The 21,358-nt window shown below is 45.6% G+C and overlaps 1 protein-coding gene across 1 annotated transcript in view; it reads left to right on the forward strand.

The window, feature by feature from the left end:
* Positions 1–5,558: 5,558 nt before the first annotated feature.
* Positions 5,559–21,358, forward strand: part of LOC109319223 — a 32,307-nt gene continuing 16,507 nt past the window's right edge. The window contains exons 1-5 of the mRNA XM_019548735.1: positions 5,559–5,872; positions 10,065–10,310; positions 11,958–12,062; positions 14,902–14,937; positions 18,149–18,232. Of these exons, the coding sequence (XP_019404280.1) occupies positions 5,641–5,872; positions 10,065–10,310; positions 11,958–12,062; positions 14,902–14,937; positions 18,149–18,232 (703 nt within the window). The 5' untranslated portion in view covers positions 5,559–5,640. The remainder of the gene's footprint in view (positions 5,873–10,064; positions 10,311–11,957; positions 12,063–14,901; positions 14,938–18,148; positions 18,233–21,358) is intronic.

Here is a 21,358-nt window from a genome sequence, read left to right on the forward strand (position 1 = left end):
TTCTTAATCAGGAAGGCAATATTGTGGTGCTTCTTAACTTTGCATAATTATTAAGACTTGTCTGTGTGAAACTTAACATTGGAAGTGCAGCCCAGGCCTTCTTGTGAGCAGGTTACAATCTAAACTGAGTAGGAGGAAGAAGCCTGGTGTGAGGAGAGGAGAATAATGGAGGAAGCAGGACATGCAACAAAATTGTGACACTGAAACGTGATGTGGTGATATATCCTGGTAGTACCCTTTTCTTTAAAAAAATCACATTTTTGTTCTATTCTTGGCTGTTTGAGGGGCTGGGAGGGGTAAAAGATGCACTTCAATGACTCCTTTGAACAGTGGGTTGATGGAGCTAAGAAGGAATGGGGATTTTGGGTGGCTGTGATCAAAGATCTTAATGCAGTACTGAAGCACCGTATTATCTTGTGGTGATGGGACATGGCAAGAGCAAGGGAGGAGGGGAGAACTGAGGGCAAGAAAAGAAATGTAGCCAAAGTGGGTTCCTACCCCCTGCTTTGAGAATACAGACTAGCTGTAGTTCATAAGGATTTCATTGTAATGGAGTTGTCCTGTATTAACACAAACAAGAAATACAGGGGCAAGATTCTGTCCTACAAATTGTTCTGAAACGTTTGATGCAATTACTTCTCTGATAGAAGCTGGAGATTTCAAAAGACTTCAGTGCAGCAACTTTGCATTGTATATAGATTCTCTCTGAAAAGGGATCTGGCAGGAGCCAAGAGGGAGTTCTCCCTTCTCTCACTAGTAGCGGGGTGAAGAGGCTGTGGAAGGTAGCCATGTTGATTGCTTAGATACAGGGGCGGGCCAACATCATGCAGTGGAATACTTCATCCCTCATGGGGACAGCCGCTCTGCCTCAGTGGGGTGTACCCAATCGGGGTCACCCTACTGCTGCCAGTGTATTGTCTCGGGATAGCTCTATCACTGGAGCCTGACCTGTGGGAATGAATCCTTTGCTCTTTGGTAGCCTCCTTGAAGTAATGGGGACAGTTGTCCCTTCTGTTCCCACCTGTATATGACCCAGTTGAGAGGCTGAGGTGGCACGTCCCTTGTGATGGACAGGAAATGAATGAAGGTCTCTTCTATTCCCTAATCTTGATCTTTTTGTTCCTCCCGTCATTGGCAGGAAAGTATGAGAGTCCAGAAAGCTCCTTCTGCCAATCTCCATTCAGAGTCTCCTGCTTTGTCTTTGATTTGCTGATCAGGGAGAAGAGACAGCTCTGAGGGCAGCTCAGCTCTCCCAAGCTGTAAACCTTGGGACTTTGTCATGCTTTTAGCTCAGCTTTCCCTCTCATTTGAATGGTTTAGAAGGAGGAGAGGTAACAAGTGAATTTAGGGCAAAAATTATTTAGGACAGTGACAGACTGCTCTCTTGAGGGCCCACTACTTGTAGAGTTCTCTTTGAGGGCGTGGAAATGAGGACTATTGTTTCCCATTCCTCGTTTCCACAGAAGCCAGGCCATGAGCGTGTGGCTTAGGGTTCAGAGGAGTTTTGAGGTGCAAAACTACAGACAGAAGGGTGAGAAATAGGAGTAAACTTCCCTCTGAACTCCAGAGAACTAGAATAGCTTGGATCCCTGGTCCTGTTAAGAAGATTAGAAATGCCATGCTGGGTCAAATCACAGCCCAGTATCCAGTAGCTCACAGGCATCCCATCCGTAGCCCCACCAAGTCCTGAGATCTTCTGGTCATCCTCTTCCTGGCTCTGGCCAAGGCCAAGGCCAAGTTGTCCATCTATAAGACCAGGGGCTGTTTTCCTGTTGCTCCTCTATGTGTGTCTCCAGGCAGTTTCATTGGGTGGTGTCCACAGGCTATTTGGGTACCTTTTTGAGGGACAGTGGGGACTAGCCAGTGTTCATTCCTTGGTGTCTGCCCTTGGAGCCCTAATTATTAACCTTTGTCCTTCACTCCCTTCTCTGTGTTTTTTTTTTTTCTTTTTCTGTTTTTATCTCAAGGATTTAACTGAGCTTCTGAGCCAACAGTTGCCTAATTCTACTGCTGTGAGAGTTAATAAATAGTGAATCCCTACTTAATTTTTTACACCTTTTGAAGGCATTATATATATACCGCTGTTATCTTCTCTTCCCGTGCCCCATCTCATTTTTAAATGTGGTTGAACCATGTCTGCTTCTGCTTGGAAGGAGAGCAGGATATTAAGTCAAATGGGCCACTGATTGTGTTTTGGGATAGCAGGAAGGCAGCCAGTTTAGAAGAACTGTTGTTCTGATCTGGTCCAGCTAAGAGACACGATCATGGATTAGATGGATTTGATCTGTGCTGGTATGCGTACACATTTTTAGAAAGGGCACCTTTTTGCTGCCTATATTCCTACTGTGTGCACCTTGTTTGTAACATCTACTGTGGTTTACAAACAGTGAAATCTGTGCTTCCACACCAGGAACTCATTATGGCTGGCAGCGTGAGAAACAAAAGGAGCACAGGATGATTTGCAGATTTGAAGATTCTTGAGGTCAGTTAGGAAAAGATAATTTTTTTTACTTGTAAATGAAGCTGGGACGGGTGGGGGTGGGGGTCAAGAGTAGGATTCTTCACTGCTGTTTTGGCAGTGTTGCTTTTTCCGACCATGACCACTGGTGAAAAGGAAACTGTCCTGTTTGCCTCTGAAGAATCTTAAAAAAACACTGCTTCACTTTATTTTGGACTTGCTCTTCCACCATCAAAGTCAGTAGCAAAGCTTCAGTGGAACAGGATGAAACTCTTAATACCTATAGGAGTTGGATTTTGTAAATGTATGCAAGTACACACCAATACTTCTATATATGTCAATGCGGCATTCTTATGATCCTAGCTTTGAGACTGACAGTCAGGAAGCAGGAGGAAGCAGTTTGCATGTAGCTATTGCTGAGGGCTTGGGTAGGGATTGTTCTTCACTGAAAATATAATAAGCCAGGAGAAGTGAACAAAAAGGTTTGTGTGTAATTGAATGTACTCCTACTTGGGGGAAAGTGGTGATGTGAGAGCCTGGATATGTACCTGGAAAGGTATCTGCATGTGGGTCCCATAAGATTGTTCTTGTGTTTAAAGCCTAAGCAGCTGTGGAAGTGTTTGCAGGAAGGGGGGGAGCTTTGGGTGGAGCTTTAGTATTTCTCTTCCAGAGGAAAGAGGCAACCTGACTTCCATAGCTCTCTTGCCTGCCTTCTTCGTGACCCTGCTGTATCGAAGTGGCTAGTAGCATAACTAGGGGTGGGTGACAGGGGTACCAGCCCAGGCACCAACTTGGAATTTCAGAATTGTCCCCCATCCCCCACAGTGTCTGTACTGTGGGAGCAAGAGCAGCCCATGTGCAGACCCTGTGCTGCTTTAAGCAAGAGATGGGGTGGGCAGAACATGAGGCAGCAGCAGCAGTCACTGGGGACTGTTTGGGGTAAGACTCTTGTGCCGCCCCTGCCCCTGCTCTCAGAACTGCCCTCCCCACCCTGACTCTTGCAACCACACCCCACCCTGCTGTCCCACAGGGTTTGCCAACTGGGCAAACCCTGTTTGTTTTATGCCCCTGCAAGTGGCAAAAAATGGCTGACAGACGTCATACAGGACCTCTTCTGTATCAGATGGCATCAGTTTCTCTCCATTGTTTCATCCTTGTTTTTGTTGATATATATTTCTGCACATGACAGTTTGTTTGGATATGTGTGTATGTGTGGTTATACATAAGTATGTATTTAATATATGATTATGGGTAGCACTAATATCTTTACCTGACATTTCCAGTGTTAAAACCTCTGTTTCAATTGCTTACTGCTTTGTCCAGCTTTTAACCATTAGGTATGGGCAGCATTTAACCAAATAGGGTGTTGCTTATGAAAGTTCATGCCTTTCTGAATGAGTTAGTTTCTAAGGTGTCACCCTGCCCTGCTTTCTACCTGACTTGAGACTATAATGGCTATCCACTTCTGTGCCCATTTGGTACAGAATTTTACGCTGTACTTATTTCATAGTTTCATAGTTGGTAGGGCTGGAAGCAACCCAAGCAGATCATCAAGTCTGACCCCCTGCCATGGCAGAAAAGAGTACTGGGGTCAAATGACCCCGGCCAGGTGTTCATCCAGCCTCCTCTTTAAGATTCCCAGGGTAGGAGCCAGCACCACTTCTCTTGGAAGTTGGTTACGGATCCTAGCTGCCCTGACAGTGAAGTAGTGCCTCCTGATATCTAGCCTGAACCTACCCTCTGCCAGCTTGTGACCGTTATTTCTTCTCACTCCTGGTAGTGCTTGGGGGAACAAGGTGCAGTACCTTGCACCTTGTCAGTGTTGAAACCCATCCTGTTCTCATCCACCCACCCCTGTAACCTGCCTAGGTCCGATTGCAGCCTATTCCTTCCTTCTGGTGTGCCCGTTTCTCCCCACATCTTAGTGTCATTTGCAAATTAGAACAGGGTGCTTTTTATGCCCTCGTCCAAGTCACTGATGAAGATGTTGAACAGTGCGGTCCCAAGGACTGAGCCCTGGGGGACCCCACTGCCCACATCCTTCTGGGTCGAAAATGACCCATCCACCACCACTCTCTGGGTGCAGCCCTCCAGCCAACTAGTGACCCATTTGATGGTGTAGGTGTCAACGCCACAGTCCCCTAGTTTTTTAATGAGAATGGGGTGAGAGACAGTGTTGAAGGTCTTCCTATAGTACAGAAAGACTATGTCCACTGCTACCCCTGCATCTAAGGATTTTGTGACCTGGTCCTAGAAGGCCACCAGGTGGGTCTGACAGGACCTGACCCTAGTGAACCTGTGTTGGTTGCCCCTAAGCATAATCTTGTTGTCTGCCTCCAAGTTTTTCTTTCTGGCATGGAAGGGAGGGCCAAAGATGGATTGGTTGTTTCTGAGAGAGAGGCTTGTGAAAAATGTATTGTTTTGCCTATGTTTAAAAAAAAACTGCAGTGATCTTTTCTTTGGCAAATTCCAGTATGCCCATGAAGTGGGACGTGCATGTGGAATTTGACAGCAGCTGTACTTTTATCATTGTCCTCATGAAAAGTCATCCAATTTGGCCACGTGATAAGCCTTTGGAAAAGGCTTGTTCCTAACTGCTTCATTGAGGCTTGTTAGAGATTTGCTGCTAAAATAATTGGAAGATTCTGTCTGCGATGAACAGGCTCCAGGTAGGGATTGAGCAGTTCTTCCCTTGCAGTTGCTACTGTGGGATGACGTGGAGCATCTGAGCCCATAGCAATGTCCCTCTATGTTGCTTGGACACCAGCTGGAGAAGAGCAGGCTATCTGATTTAAATGTAGCTGTGGAATGGTGGAGTAGATTTAGGGCAAGGAGCCTGCTTGGGGGAAGCAGACTAGGACTGGAACACAGGGGCTGCCTCATGCTACATATGCCATGTGACCTTAATTTGCTACCCTGATGCAAGCTTGATTTTTGGCACTTTCTAATTATAGAATACTTGTCTGTACAGCCTAGCAATGTTCTTTTAGCCTGGGATATTTAGATAATATCCTATTTAAACAATACAGGGTCACACAAAAAATAGCTTGGATAACAGCAGGTGAATGACTTTTTTTTTCCCCCCGCTTTCCATAGGATATGCCCAGTGTAGATTTGAGGTATCTGGCTTTCTAGGAACAAGCATTGTTTTTTCACCAACATTTAAAGGACGTCTAACAGAAATGACATGGAAGAAAGGGACCAACAAAGTAGCTGAATGGGATGGTCATCAGTTCAAATATTATGGTTCCCTCACTGGTAGAGCAGAGCTTAGCTTATCCTCTGGCAATTTGACCATCCTAAGTGCACAAGCTGGTGATACAGGAATATACGAGGTGGAGATCTTGGCCGAAGATGATGACAGCAGCAGCACTGGCATGATCCAAAGATGTTATTATAATTTAAATGTAACAGGTAAGTAGCAGAGGAGCAATTTTCAGTGATTAACTTCTTTTTTCCTTTTTGTTTAATAAGGGGGGAAAAAGCATGTATTGATCTGTTGGTTGGGGAGGAGAGAGAGAGAGAGAGAGAGAGAAATTATCACTCTCTGTTGAAAGGGTGAGGGAGGGTCTGGAACTGCAGAGTGGAGTGAGAGCTCAAGTGACTGTTCCCAGCTCTGCTGTTAGTCACTGTGCTATTGTTAATATGTTGCAGAAGCCCAGATTTTTTAAACTGGCCTCTAATTTTACATGCCTTAATTTTTGGGTGCCCCTCTGGATGCCTAGGGCTTGATTTTTATGGTATGTCTACACGGCACAACCTACTTACGCTGGTCTGAACTGGGTTGTTTAGATCCAAGAATTCACAGAGCTCTTAAATGTGATTCTCCACCTGGACTTATATACCCCACCTCTCAACTTTTCTAATTAGCCCAACCAAAGGTCCACTAAGGCAGCTATACTTCTGGTCCTCAGGCCAGCTTGCTCAGAACCAGATGGAGTAGTTCTGTGCTGCACTTGTGCCATGTAGAATTAGGCTCAGAGGTCCTTGGGTGCCACAACACCCACCATCTCCTTTGGAAACCATAAATGCTTGGCTCAGCAGACAGTTGGACCCTTGAAGCACCATAAGCCAGCCCACCAACAAATGGAGTGAACCAAAATGGAGGCTGCTTTTGGAAATTTAACCCTTAATTCTCTGTATTTGTAAATAGACGCCTGGAGTTCAAGGCCAGAAGTAACTTTGCTCACCTAGTCCTACTCCTCTCTACTGGAGACTATTAACTTTCAGCTGCTTACTTCTTAATTGAACCATATCTTTTGGTTTTTGACTGATGTATATCTTTCAGAAGGGCTGCAGTGGCAGAACTGTTAAGATATTTTGCCACTGCTCTAGAGGTGTGAGTTCAAGCTCTGCTTTGGGCTCATACCCAAGGCTGTCCCCAGTTGTATCCCAGCTGTCAATGGAAGACCTGCTCTTTGGGGCTTGGGTGTCAAATGCAACTAAATGTGATGCTGGCCATACCATTCCCTTGTATGCAATTGGCAAAGAAAATAGTGTGCCTTAAGCGTGCTAGTCTGATGGACCTTTCTTCAATCTTCCAGAGAGGCACCTGTTTTCAATTCAAAGTCCTCAAGAGATAGAGAAAGCACTCCATCTCCTTGTAGTTTGTTCCATTGTTTGTCCATCTGCCCTGTCTTTTTAAAATGACACAAGGAAGGCCTGAAAAGCAGCTAAGGAGTATGCAACAAGGCTTGTGTAAGAGCACCCCACCACCACCACCCCGAACACACATACCTACACACTAACTCACATCACAAAAGGGCCGCAAGTCCCTTGGGCCCTCATTCTGCCTGTTCCCAGATACGTAACTTACCTCACCTTATGCAGCCCATTCCAACTTGCTTGTAATACTTAATTCTAGTTTTTCAAATTGTCACAATTTTATTAAGAAAAGTAAAGGAACCTGTTTCACCCAGCCAGCTCCTGCCTTCTACAAATGGGTGACCTTTGCACTGGATGTTTGGACTTCCGCACTCAAGTTGAGTTTTGAGTGAGGGAGCATGTGCCAGTAGCTCTAGGGTGACACTGACAAAGTGAAAGTAATTTCTCTGTGTTTATCTTGCAAAGAGCCGTTGGTTTTCGTGGCTGCTGACTTATTGTTAACTCTATACACACAGCCTTGCAACAGCAGCAACAGGTTTGGCAGTTGCTATGTAACGTGCTCCATTTGAATTCCCACCTTGAGTGACTTCCCTTGCTTGAAAATTGCTCTGAAAGTGTGCATCAGCTTTATGGGTCTGAGCAGTCCCTGTTCATGAAGTGCTCTTCACCCTCCACACGTATAATGCCTATAGAGTAGAAGAGTGGGGTTTGAGATTTTTTTTTTTAAAGTCCTGAGGATTGGTTGCCTCTCACAACCCAACTGATTCTTGCCACTGTACTGTCAGTTGGTGATGATCATGCCATTGTTCTAAATCCTAAATTCTTGTGCTCTGAATGATATAAAAATTGGGCCAAGTTGACCCAATCTGCCTGCACCATCTGCCTGGTATTCTTAGGCTAGGTACAGACATTCAAAAAGTCTGAGGTGGAATCAATCTAAGCTAAGTGGTTTTCTGTAAGCAGCATGGTCTTAGATGGGTAGCAAACAGAGCACACATTTGCCCTTTGGTAGGAGGGGCTCAAATATAGATCGGGTTCTGTCAGTCTGTGCACCAAACTTCTGTCCTGTTATGGGTATAGACCAGTTTCCAGTCTCTTATACTGGTAAAAGTGTCATGTCTGTACCTAACCTCAAAACATTAGTGAAACTCTGTAGTAACTCAACTGAAGTAGACTTTCTCTGAATTTAAAAGAATGTAACTGAGATAAGGCCCTGCCTCTGTTACTAAATCAGTGGTTCTCAACCTTTTTTAGACTCAAGCGATCTCTTGGAAAATGCCAGATCTTAGCCTTCATTCTTTTTTTCACAACCAAAAAATAATAAAGCAGTTCTTCCCTTGCAAAGAACTCAAACCACAACAGGTCAGAATGTTTTTGACATTGTGAATTCCTACTTGAAACATCTTGAGTTTTTCTTATGAACTGTTTGCACAGTGTGTGGCACCTGATGGCACCCCTGAAAGGGTCTCAAAAGCACCTCAGGGGTTGATTGAAAATCACTGTACTAAATCATCTAAAAATTTTTAAACTCCAAAACCTCAAGTTTCTGTTATTGACACAAAAGAAAAGGTGTTTTAGCTGATAGCAATAGTAGATCTCTTAGATGAGGGACAGACATGACACACAAACCAGTATAAGTGATTAGAAACTGGTTCAAAGCTGTGTAACACAGCAGACGTTCAATGCACATAAACCGTTTTCAAAATGGCTGAAACTGGTTTAAAATACACCTGGATGGATGTGGTATCAGACTTACCTGATTTAGGTTAAGTTGGTTTATTGAAATTTTGTCCCAGATCCCCTCCAAATTTAAGTTAACTCACAGTCCCCCAGCTGCAACCGACCAATGTGTTTATCAGGCAAAGCAAACCATGGATTATCTCCTGAGATGCCCTATAGCACCACAATGCACCTGACAATATCTGGCAACTCCAACACCAGAAGCAGTGACCTGTGTAGAATATTGGGAGTAGCTCATATAGAAAGGTTGGATTAGAGACATGATGAAGACAGCCCTCCAGCATGGATTGGAGACCTGACAAGACAGTCCCTTGCAGGCTGGCTAGCCTTGGTCCAGGCTGTCTGTCCCAGCCAAGCAGGGAGACATGCTCTAGCACCCTTCAGCTTCTGGCCTGAGCCACTGTAGGCATGTGGCTGCATTTCTGGAATCAAAAGTGAATGTCTGTTCTCTTGCTTATTGGTTCAGTCTACTCAGTTTAAATTAACTTGCAAAGCCTGAACCTATTTAGCCTCTGGCTTTTTGACTGTCTGTACTTAGCCGTATCTTCTTCGGGAACTCTGCCTCCAGGCAGCAACATCTCACATTCATTTATGCTCATGCTCATGCTTATGCTGTATTCTATTTGACAATTGTCTGAAAAACCTACAGGGTTCTGCAAGTTTTCACTTAAAACAGTTGGGTATCATATTTTTACAGGGGTTTTCCCCCCCTGATCTAGGTCTATTTTTTCACTAGTAAAAAAAGTTTAAATTTGCCCTCTCAAGAAAATGATCCACAGAAAGAAAATTTGGTGGCCAGAAAATGAATGGCTCACTTGGCAACAGCAAATACTTTTACCCAAAACTTAATGAAATATAGTTGTTGTTTTCATACAGCACAGTTTCGATTAAAATACAATTTTGCATTCTTATTTTACTTTGATTTTTGCAGTTTGCTAGTGATTGAGGACAGGGGCATTGGGTGGTCCTCAGGCTGGGAATATTTGTAGGGCTGGTCCTGTCATGAGGTAAAAAAGCAGTGATGTCTAAATTTGGATCTAATACCTGGAGAGCTGGTATCCTGTTGAAAGAAGACCCCTATTCTAAGTACTCCAGGTTTTTTTTGTGTGCTATGGAATTATAAATATTGTTCTTGCTGCTTGTTTTCTAGACTAAATATCCTCTATGTGATGTTTTAATGTTAGAAGTGCAGCCCTTTTGGAGCACAAACAGTATGCAATCAAACTAACATGGACTTTCTTTTTTTTCTCTTCCCTCCTAGGTCCTCTTTTGCCACCTGGTTTAAATTGCACAATTGTTAAAAATAGGCTGGAGATATTTTGCCACACAGATCTCTCCACAAACGTTGGGTATTTTTGGTGGTATAGTAACATGGACAGATTGATTTGGGAAAATAATATTGCTAAGCTTCCGCTGACTGCAGACCGTTCCCAGAAAATTTATTGCATTATCGAGGTTTCTGGTGGAAGAATCAATGGTTCACTCTCTCTGGATGAGTGCCCTGTAGGTAAGTATATGTGTAAGATAATGTCTGTAACACAAAAGATATCACTATACGGCCTGATGCAGTGTGGGGTGGAGATATTTGGGCCTTGCTGTGAATGCTAGCTGGCACACTGCGATGTGCACAGTGTGAGGCAGCACTATCACCGAAGTAGTGCATGCAGCACTGCTTTTGAGTTAGTTACCCCTGCTTCTTAGTAGCCTCGGCAGAGAATGAGGCAGTGTGGCTATCCTGCCTCTGGTTCTGGATCTAGTATGTGAAGAACTAGCTCAGGTGTCTCTCTGCATGGTGCTGCTCCATGCGGTATAGATATAACCTAAGAGGGGAGCAGGGAATGAGTTTGCAAATGAAGTGTTGGTTCCGACTGGCTTTTCATGCCATTAAGATTGAAGCATAAAAGGGTGCTGACAGACATGGGAGGGGGGAAAAAGGTGCTTTACCAGAAGAAGCCGCACATTAATTCAGCCTGGCTTGGCAACATATGTATAGATCAGGCGCTTCAGCAGGGCTTTTTAGTGCATTTATATAAAGCTGATGCAATCAGCTATTAGATAAAAGTGCCAAAAAACCCCTTGTAGTCATTGGGTGCGCTGGGTCCAGCTAAAGTGATGCATCTTCTGGGCATGTGCTAGGCATGGTGTGGGGGTGAACGGAATTTAAAGTAAAGCACCCTTGGGGCAGGGGCAAGGGTGGAGGGGATTAATGTCTGCAAGTAGTCATAGTCATTGTTATCAGGTGCTTCTAATGTTAAGAGGAACTAGAGAGCTAATAAATGCTGGATGCCTGCCTCAGAATGCAGGCTGCAGGGAGATCAGCAGAGTCTGTTTTTTAGCTATGATGTTATGGGCTTCTATGAGAAAGGAGAGGACTGCAGTCTCCCTTCCTTGGACAGAGTAAAACTTGGCCTCTGCTGAAGCTTCCAGCCCCCTTGTTAGCTTGTTAATGCTCACGGCATTGTGAAGACCTGTTCCCTCAGAACCAGACTGAAGCTATCAGATCATTTTGTATAGGCCACCAAGCCGTCATATAATGGAGTTGCTGCTGACTTGATCTGGAGTTGAACTGATGTCTTAGAAGAAGGAATGGAAGTGATTTCTTTCCTTTCTTCTCACTGCATCAGTAAATTGCTTTTAGTAACCTCCAGAACTTGGTGCCCTGGAACATGGCTGAGGCCAATGTTTGAGAAACACTTCGAGAAAAATCAACACCTCTATTAGATCCAATCAGCCTTGCAGATGGAACCTGATTCTTCATATTCTAGGAGCATAAGCCAACCATTAACTGTAATCAAACAATAAATTCCCCCCTGCAGCAAGTTACTCCAAGACTTTTTAGTATGGAGATTCTTACCCTTTCCTCTAATGCATGTAGAACTGTTCACTGTCAAAAACTGGCGACTCCATTAGATAGACATAGGGTGGCAGCCAACTGCAACCTGATGTGGGAAAATTGCAGTCTTGTCCTCTCTCAAGCTTGATAGTGTCACATGCAGTCATTAGGATGGAGTCATCCCTGATGTAACTCCACTGAAGCTTGTGCAAATACACCTGTGACTGAATTTGGTTTCTTCGTGGCTTCAAGTCAACCCTTTTTTACATGTACAGCAGATGTCCTTTCAGCACATTTTTTTCTTTCTTTTTTGTTTTAAAGTAAAACTAATTCAGACAAGAGCGAGAACTGGCTTGATAGCACTTTTTTACTTCGTGGCAGTATTGATAACATTGATACTGATAGCCATCTTCCTTCAGAAAACAGGTATGTATAGTACTGAAGAAAATTATTTCCATGCACTGTGATTTTGCTGCATTGTAAGTTCTTGTAGGACAAGCACAAGCTTATTGGCTGATGAACAATTTCACAGGCTGATCGTGGTGCCTATTTTTGTGGGCTTATCACAAATAAGGACCACCCCCATACCTCTGATTGGCTGAGGGGCCCCAGCAGTCCTGCCTTTTACTGCAGATTGGCAGGTGGCCCCAAACTGTGGCGCAATTACCTTGATTAAGCTAAGCAGTCTAAACATTCTGTTAAATTCTAAACTGAAATGGCTTATGAAGTTAAGATAAGAGAAAAGAGGTTGACATCGTACACTTTGACTTCCAAAAAGTCTTTGATATGGTATCCCACGATGTTCTCACAAGAAAATTGGAGGATTATGGGCTTAGCGGTGAGACATTTACGTGGGTATGAAGCTGGCTGCGGGGTAGGACCCAGATAGTCCTAATGAATGTGTGTCGTCTTGGCGAGAAGAGGCCATCAGTGTCCCAAAGGGGTTGTTGCTTAGTCCAGTACTGTTCAACACCTTTATTAATGATTTGGATGTGGGGGTGAAGAGCTCACTGGCCACGTTAATGGACGACACCACATTATGGGGAAGTGTGGTCATGCTTGAAGATAGGCTACAGATACAGGTGGATCTAGACAGGTTAGCAAGTTGGGTGAGTCAGAACCAGATGAGGTTCAGCATCGAGAAATGTAAAGCACTCCACCTGGGGATGAACAATTTCCTGCACACCTCTAGGCTTGGCAACACCAGCTTGACCAGCACTATGAATGAAAGGGATCTGGAGGTAATAATAGACCACAGTATGAATATGAGCCGGCAGTGCAATGCTGTAGCCAGCAGGGCAAATAATACTCCGGCATGCATCAATCAGTGCATCTCCAGCAAAACCAGGGAAGTGATTATTCTGCTCTTTTCATCACTGGCGAGACCACAGCTGGAGTACTGCATCCGATTTTGGGTGCTGCACTTTAGCAACAATGTGATAAGGCTTGATAAAGTCCAGAGAAGGGACTCTCGTATGATCAGAGATTTGCATGGCAAGCCATACAAAGAAAGGCTGAAGGACCTGGGACTCTTCAGCCTGAAAAAGAGAAGGCTGAGAGGGGACTTTGTAGCAGTTTACCACTACATCAGGGGAGTACATCAAGGGCTCAGTGAACAACTGTTCACCAGGGCACCCTTAGGGAAAACCAGGAGTAATGGCCACAAACTCCTGGAAAACTGTTTCAGGTTCAACATTAGGAACAAGTTCTTAGTTAGGTTGTCCAGACTGTGGAATAAGCTCCCTCCAGATGTGGTGCAATCGCCTACCCTGAAAATCTTCAAGAGGAGACTGGGTAGTCACATTGCTGGGGTCACCTGACTAGCTATCTTTCCTGCCTGGTGCTAGGGGCTGGACCCGATGATCTTCTGAGGTCCCTGCCAGCCCCTTACAACCTATGAATCTAAAGCCTTACACGCTGAATTGTAACTAATACCATCACCATACTTTATTAATGACATTGTAAAAAAAAAGCAATACTTAATGCTAACCTTGAGACGGGCAGTTTATGATAGCTGTTAAACACTACCATGAAGAATCCGCTGGCAGTTGTGCTGACATACTTTGTCTCTATGGGGTGAACACTTGCCCGTACACTGAGAGAGTACGCTTGAGGGTACCAGGACCCTTGAAACACTTGGGAGTTGCAATAAGCTGAAGATGAACCAAGAGTGTGCCCTTATTGTGAAGAAGGCTAACAGCATACTGGGCTGCATTAGTAGGAACATTGCCAGCAGATCGAGAGAAGTAATTATTCCCCTCTATTTGGCACTGGTGAGGCCACATCTGGAGTGCTGTGTTCAGTGTTAGGCTCCGCACTACAGAAAGGATATGAACAAATAGGAGAGAGTCCAGCAGAAGGCAACAAAAATGGTTAGGGGGTTGGTCTCCTCATAAGATGGTCTTCTCTTAGAAATGACTTGTGAGGAGAGGCGGAGGGAACTGGGCTTATTTAGTCTGGAGGAGAGAAGACTGGGGTGGGAGAGATTTAATTGCAGCCTTTAGCTACCTGGAGGGGGGGTTCCAAAGAGGATGGAGCTGGACTGGTCTCAGTGGTGGCAGATGACAGAACAAGGAGCAGTGGTCTCAAGTTGCAGCAAGGGAAGTTTAGGTTAGATATTAAGAAAAATTTTCTCATAAGAAAGGTAGTAGAGCACTGTAACAAGTTACCCAGAGAGATGGTGGAATCTCATCCTTGGAGGTTTTTAAGACCCAGCTAGACAAAGCCTCAGCTGGGATGATCTAGTTGAGGATGGTCCTGCTTGGAGCACGGGGTTGGACTAGATGGCCTCCTGAGGTCCCTCCCAACCCTCATTTTCTATGATTCTTTGACTTAGCACATCAGTTGCTCCAGAGAGACAGTTTCTTTACTTTGCAGCAAATGAGAGCTTAAAGTGTAGAAGTTTAGCTACAGATGAAATGAGGCTCAGCTGCCCTGATTTAGCTTTCAGTTATTGTGGGAAAGGAGCAAGCACCTTGGCTGTTCTGCAGTAGGTCTCTGTCCCCTGTTAACTTGATATAAATTATTTGTTTGCCTGTACTGTAATGCAGTCATCATAGTCCCTGCAGAGTCTGTCTTCAGGATTACAAATAAAATGCAAATGCATGTATTTATATATTTAATACACATGTAAAATCTGGTATGTTCTATGTACTTGTTAAGCCAGAATTTGGTGCTACTTTGTGCCTGTGCCTCACTTTTACCTTATTTCTCCTTCTAAACTCACTACATCTGCTAAGAATGATGCATCTATTTTATTTTTAAGGTCATCTTCCCAATTGGATTGCCTCAAGACTGCCAGGTAAATGATCCTATTTTATGCTGAACTTGTAGGCTCATTATACTCTAGGTACAACCCTTGCAAAGATTCATGGTGGAGTTTTCACAGCAAAAGTTTTGCTGAAAACAGAACTTGTTATATTTCTGAAATGCATCTTGAGTTATTGTCATAAGATCACAAGCTTGGTCTGTTTGTCTGAATATATGACTGAGAGCCAGAAATTTCCAAATTCCCTTTTAGAACCTGCCAATGTCCTATTTACTTAATTTTCTGCATTAAATTAACTCCTTTCTTTGACTGCACTTTGCCAGTGTCTTTGAATAACATTTGTCATTTGCAAGCATTAATTCAGTCACTAAAAAAAGAAAAAACCCCCCAGTTTGTGATGGTTAGTTGCTTGCAAACTATTTGCACTGACAATTTGCTGTTGGCTATTTTGTGTTGTGTGAGTAGAAACCTTAGTCATATGACAGTATGTGGGCTTTGTGACTGAATCTTTTATATGAGAAATAACCAACTGAACTTTTCTAGTGTGAATCTTTAGATAAAGAATTTAAATTTCAATGGAAGTATTTAAATTTCTGACAATTTTATGAATAAAATAGAGTGTTAGGCTTTTTTAAAATTGTTCTATTCTCATATCTTCCCTTTAACTCTGGCTTTTTTCTATGGAGTCACATAGGATCAACTTCTCAGAAGTTGCTAGTGATTTTGCAGGCCCTAGAAAGAGCACCACTGGTGAATCCTGACTGCTTGCACTCACTTAGGTGCCCGGAAGAATTTTATCTTTACTTGAACAGTCCAGGCTGATGTGATTCCAGGGGGCTGGCTGCTTTCCTGAGAGTATACTCATGACTGGAGGGAAATTACCCTGCCTAAGCCCAGGGAAATCATTAATGCACACCTGATTAAGTGTGGATTTAATGGTTTCCTTGGGCTTAATCAGGGTAATTGAGCCAAGGTTTTGGAACATCCCCAAGCAGTGCCTTTTAAAAGAAACTCCAAAAAACTTGCCCTGCAAACAAAGAAAAGTGTGGGAAGCCCTGTAGTCTTGGAGCAGGGGCATGGGAAGCTTGTTGGGGTGGCAAGGTGCAGTGGGGTCAGCTGCTACAGCCGCCTTGTAGCAGGCAGGTGGCAGGCTGCACCTCCATCCACAGAGTCCTGGCCTGGCTACTCGCACACAGCAAGCTGGGCCAGGCATGGTGGACCCTGTTTGCAGGCTGCCTGCTGCGGGTGGTTTGGGACCACAGTGCAGCTGTCTGCAGTCTCCAAGCCTCCTGCTCCACAGCCCTCCCATCCCCCCCCATATTCTAAGACTGCAGAGCTTCCCACCCTTTTATCTGCTCGTAGTTGTGAATTTAGTAGGTCCCTAGTCATGAAGGCAAATGGAGGTAGTGGGGGGGTTGCACGTAGACATATCAGAAGGAGAATGAGGAGTTAGAGGGGAGTGGGGCTTGAACGCAACTCTTGGTATATGTTTGGAGGGGGGAATGTGAGACCTTGCTTTATGGGGAGGCAACAGTAATGATACACAGAAGTCCTGGCATGAGAGGAAGGGTGACTGAGCACTGGGGGTATAGAGGATAGTTGCCTTGGGTTGGGGGAAATGGCGGGAAGCAGGGGATCTGGGTTATGCAGCATGTGCTGGGCTGATAGGAGCTTCCTGGCAGGTGTTGTCAGGCTCCGGTGTTCTTAGGAAATCTTTCCTTTGGTCATTTAATATAGCTGTTAAGAGGTGAAATGGTGCTAAGGATTGAGCATTGGACCAAGAATGAGAAATACTCCATTCAGCAAGGGGTTTTGTCATCTCGGAGCCAGAATAATACCAAATTATATTTTAAAATGCAAAAATCTAAAACATTCATTAATTTGATTTCAAAAAATTATTTTTGTCCTGGCTTACATGCGTTTGTGTAGTGTACATAGAAATGACTTCACGATAGTTTAAAATGAAGTCTTACTCTTGTATATTGTGGGGGGTGGGTATAAGTTTGTGGGGGGTGTGGGTATATAGGGTGAGGGAACATGTAGGAGTGGATATGTAGGGCGTGGGTGGGTATGGGGATTGTGGGGGCGGGTGGATGGGGGTGTGAGGGGGCTATGGGGGTCTGTGTGTATGGCAGTGGAAGTTGGGTGGGGTGCATGTGTATGGTCGGGTGTGCATGTGGGACTTGCCCTACAAAAACACACGCACATGCTCTGCTTCTGCTCTCTCTCTCTCTCACACACACACACACACACACACACACACACACACACACACACACACACACACACTCTTTCCCTACACACACACACACATGCACCCACCACTGGATCACACACACACACACACACACACAAACTCTGCCCCTGCCTGCACACACTCACATGCATACACTGTGTCCTGCCCTACACACACTCTGCCCCTGCCTGTGCGCGCACACACACACCCTGCCCCTGCTTGCGCACGCATGCACATGCGTGTGTGCATGCGCACGCACGCACACTCTGCCCCTGCCTGCACACACACACATGCATACACTGTGTCCTGCCCTACACACACTCTGCCCCTGCCTGTGCGCGCACACACACACTCTGCCCTTGCCTACACATGCGTACACACTATGCCCCTGCCTGTACACGAATACATATTCCCTTTCCCCCCCACCCCCATTCTGGGGGGGCCCTGCGCTGTGGTCTGGCAATGCAGCCGGGAGCCAGGTGGTGCAGTGGCACGAAGCAGGGAAATGGCTGGGGGTGGGTGGGGCTGAGTTCCTGCCTTCTGTTGCCAGCTCCTGCTGGGTCCTACTGCCCCTGGCTTCTGTCATCTTTGAGAGGCAGTCAGGAGCAGAGAAATATTTTCTAAATGTTTTAAGGGTCCTGCGGGCTGGATAGATTCCCCAGCAGGCAGGATGTGACCTGTGGACTGTATTTATCCCACCCCTTAGCTAAGATCAGCTCTGATACCTGTGTTCAGACCCTGAAGATTTAAATTCCAACCCACCTGGAGGTTTGGGTGAGAAAGTTGGGAGCTGGTTTTGAGGGTAAAGGGAGGCTGTTTTTCCTTTGTACCAGCAGAACGTTTTACTGAATGATGCATCTACTGCATGAGTTGGGTACTTTGTTGCATGTGTGCGTAGGAAGATAAATCCGAGTTGCTTGTTTTGAGACTCAGCCATCCCATGTATTAGGTTTTGTTTTTTTTCTCTGAGCGTGTTTATATGCATTTTTTTGTATTGCATTTGTTTAGGTGGAGGAGCCAGACATCCTAAAAAGCAAAATGCTGAGTCTGAAACCGAACCATTTAATGAAATAAATAATGACCAGATACAAGGTAAGAATGCAGAAGTGTTATGAACGCGTTCACATTGTACAGCGCTTGTTCTTGGTCTTTTAACATTTCCATCTAAGTCCCTCTCCGTACTTGTATAGAAATACTTTTTAAAACCTATTGCCAGCTGGACCCTTGCAAACTAGTCAGTCACCCCAACTGTGACCAGAGAGGAGGTTAGCTGTGTTAGCCTGAAGTCAGGCAGAAGATAGGACAGACTAGCACCTTGCCCTGACCTGACTGGCAAACTGATTGTCTTCCTTAACTCTTACCTTAACCCTGGCAAAATGATTGGCTGCCCTGATCTTGACCCTGACTGATTGGCCACTTTTGCCCTCTTTAGTGTAGGCAGTTCAGGTTCAGGGCTCCAGCTGAAGAACAGATAGCAAGTAAAGAAAATATGTTCTGTTCTATGGCCTGGGAGTTAAGCAGAGACTCCACAGTAAACCAGTGTCCTGATAGGAACAGACCAGGCGGGCACCTAGGATAGGAGGACTCTGAGCGAATGGCCAGTACTGACTGCTCTAAAGGAACAAGCATACAAAATGCTATCTGAGCCTGATGTGCTTATCAGGCACCACCACTCTGTGTAGGAGGACGGAGGGGGTGTTAATAAAAGTATCAATCATCCCACAAGGATCAGTTTGTCTAACATCAGCTACCACCCATGAAAATAAACACAAGCAATTAAAATCCTGATGGGGAACTTCACAAGATGGGCATGTTGCACTGTTCTGATTGACCTCCTTGAGCAGTTCCTTGGTTCGGTAACCTTTGATATGTCAAGGGTGATGACCTGACTCTAACATCGCTCTGACAGGCTACATGTGCCTTGGGGTTTGGGGAAATGGAGTGAAACAGGGTACCTAGGTTATGCAGGATGTGCCAGGCTGATAGGAGCTTCCCGGCGGGTATACCTGGAAGGTATTGTCAGGCTCCAGTGTTCTTAGGAAATCTTTCCTTTTGTTGTTTAATATAGCTGTTAAACAAGAGGTTAAATGGTCTTGAGGATTGAGCATTGGACTAAGAACCAGAAATAAAATAACTAGGGTTTTTTTTCCTGCCTCTGCTACCAATTTGCTGTCTAGACTGAAGCAAGCAACTTCACTGCTCTGTAACTCAGGTTCCCCATTTGATAAAGAAGAACGTATAAATGTGTAGAGCCTCTCTGATTTAATGCATACATTTTATGTACCTGATGTATTGGCAGATGAGTTGATTAGGTTTTTAATGAACAGTTTAGTCTAAAGGTTTCAAACAATGTTTTTCTCAATTCTGAGAATATACCTGTTGCTGGGTGCCCAGTGTTGCTTTTCAGCACAAGCTAAGTTTGAAGGCAGGTTCACAATGCTGCAGCTGACATTTCTGATGGCAGACATGTTTCATCCCAATTAAGCCTATGGTGTCCCTGGTGAGAGCCAGATAGCTTGTCTGTGTTTATGTGAATAGACTATTCAAAGGGAATTCACTGTAGCAAGAACAGCTATGGCAAACTTATTATGGATCTGGAAGAATAGAGGGGTCAGCATGAAAACAAAAATTCAGACCTGTGTGTGGATGAAAGCCATGTGTTGCTGTGAAGGTTGGACCTTGACAGAAAATTTCAGAATCATGAAGCACAAGAAATGCTTTTATTAAAAAATATTAAGAGCTCCATGGACAGCAAAACAAAATGTTGGAGAATGTTAGTGTGACGAGCAGGGATCCAGGTTTTCCATTTCCCACAGAAAAACGAAGTAAATCATGGATTTTGCCTTGTATCAGAGGCAAACATGGTTTTCTCATTTTACCAGAGAAACACGCGGATTTTGCCATTTTGAAATAAGCTCCGTGCAGGCTGGTGAATTCTAGCCTGCAGGGAGCTGGGAGGCAGCAGGAGGAAGGTGGAAAGATGGGGTGCCATGTGCATAGACATGCATGTGGCACTAGGCAGCCTGCAGAGCAGCTGCAGCAGGCAGAGAGGGGGATCGAGGCCCCTGTAGGGAGGGAGTTGGGTACGACTGGGGCTGCTGCTCAGCCGTGTGGGGCTTGGGGCTACAACGCGCATCTGCAAGGCCCCAGTGGGGAGCAGGACAGGGCCGTGGGTGGCTCATCTGGGAGAGTGGGAGGGCCAGTTCCCTGCTGCTGCGCACACTGCCAGGGGGCAGGATGGACCCGTGTCCCCCCAGATCTGTACCTGGGGCAGGTGCAGGCTGTGGGCTTGAGCTCCCGCTATGCTTCCTTCCCCTCAGGCCTCCCTAGCCTGGCAGGTGTGACCTGGCACAGCTGGGGACAGCGGGGCCACATGGGGATTCCTTGCCACTGCTAGCTCCCCCCTGCTGCCCTGACGATGTGCCTCCAGCACTTGCCCTGATGCTTTGAGGGTCACAGGCCGGCCCCACTGCCCTTACTGCAGCCCTGCGTGCAGGGGGCGCATCGCCGGGGCAGCAGAGGAGGGGAGTGAGCAGTGGCAAAGAGGTTCTCTGCGCGGCTCCTCTGCCCCCTGCTGCGATGGGTCGCAGGGGAGGGAAGCAGGGCGGCAGGGAAAAGTGGTGAGCAGGGGACCTGCTGCCCTGCAGTCAGTCAGTCAGCCCCTCTAGGGCTTGGCCACTCTGCAAGCAGTCCCAGTTAGGATGACTTTTCCCTAGTTCTTCTCTGGCTGCCATCCCAAACCTGCTACAGATATCTACAACAGCCCTCCTGGGTCTGCTCACAGTCTCCAGTTCTCTGTGCTACTTCTGTTAGCTCCTGGCAGGGAGCTCCTGCCTTCAGGTCTGCCTGGGTCAGAATGCCCCTGCCTTGTTCTTGGAACTGGGTTTATATCCCCAAGGCCCACGTCTTCCAGCTTCCCAGGAGCTCGCCTTAAAAGTGCAGTTTCCATTTTTTTAAACTCTCCCTCTGATTCTCCTGTAACAGGGCAGGGATCTCTCTTACAGAAAGGGACTCATCATTCTAGCAGTATGATGGTGAGAATACCCAGGTAAATGACATCCCTCTTCCTCTTGTGAATCGCCCACCAGCTAAGACAGGGGCAGGCAGTTATTTCGGCTGGAGGCCTGCTTACTGAGTTTTGGCAAGCTGTCAAGGGCTGCCACCCCTTGACAGGTGCTCCGCCCCCTGGTTGCCATCATGTGACTGGCAGTTCCGCCT

Source organism: Crocodylus porosus, unplaced genomic scaffold (assembly GCF_001723895.1).
Source record: "Crocodylus porosus isolate Cpor-Errol unplaced genomic scaffold, CroPor_comp1, whole genome shotgun sequence".
Taxonomy (NCBI): Eukaryota; Metazoa; Chordata; order Crocodylia; family Crocodylidae; genus Crocodylus; species Crocodylus porosus.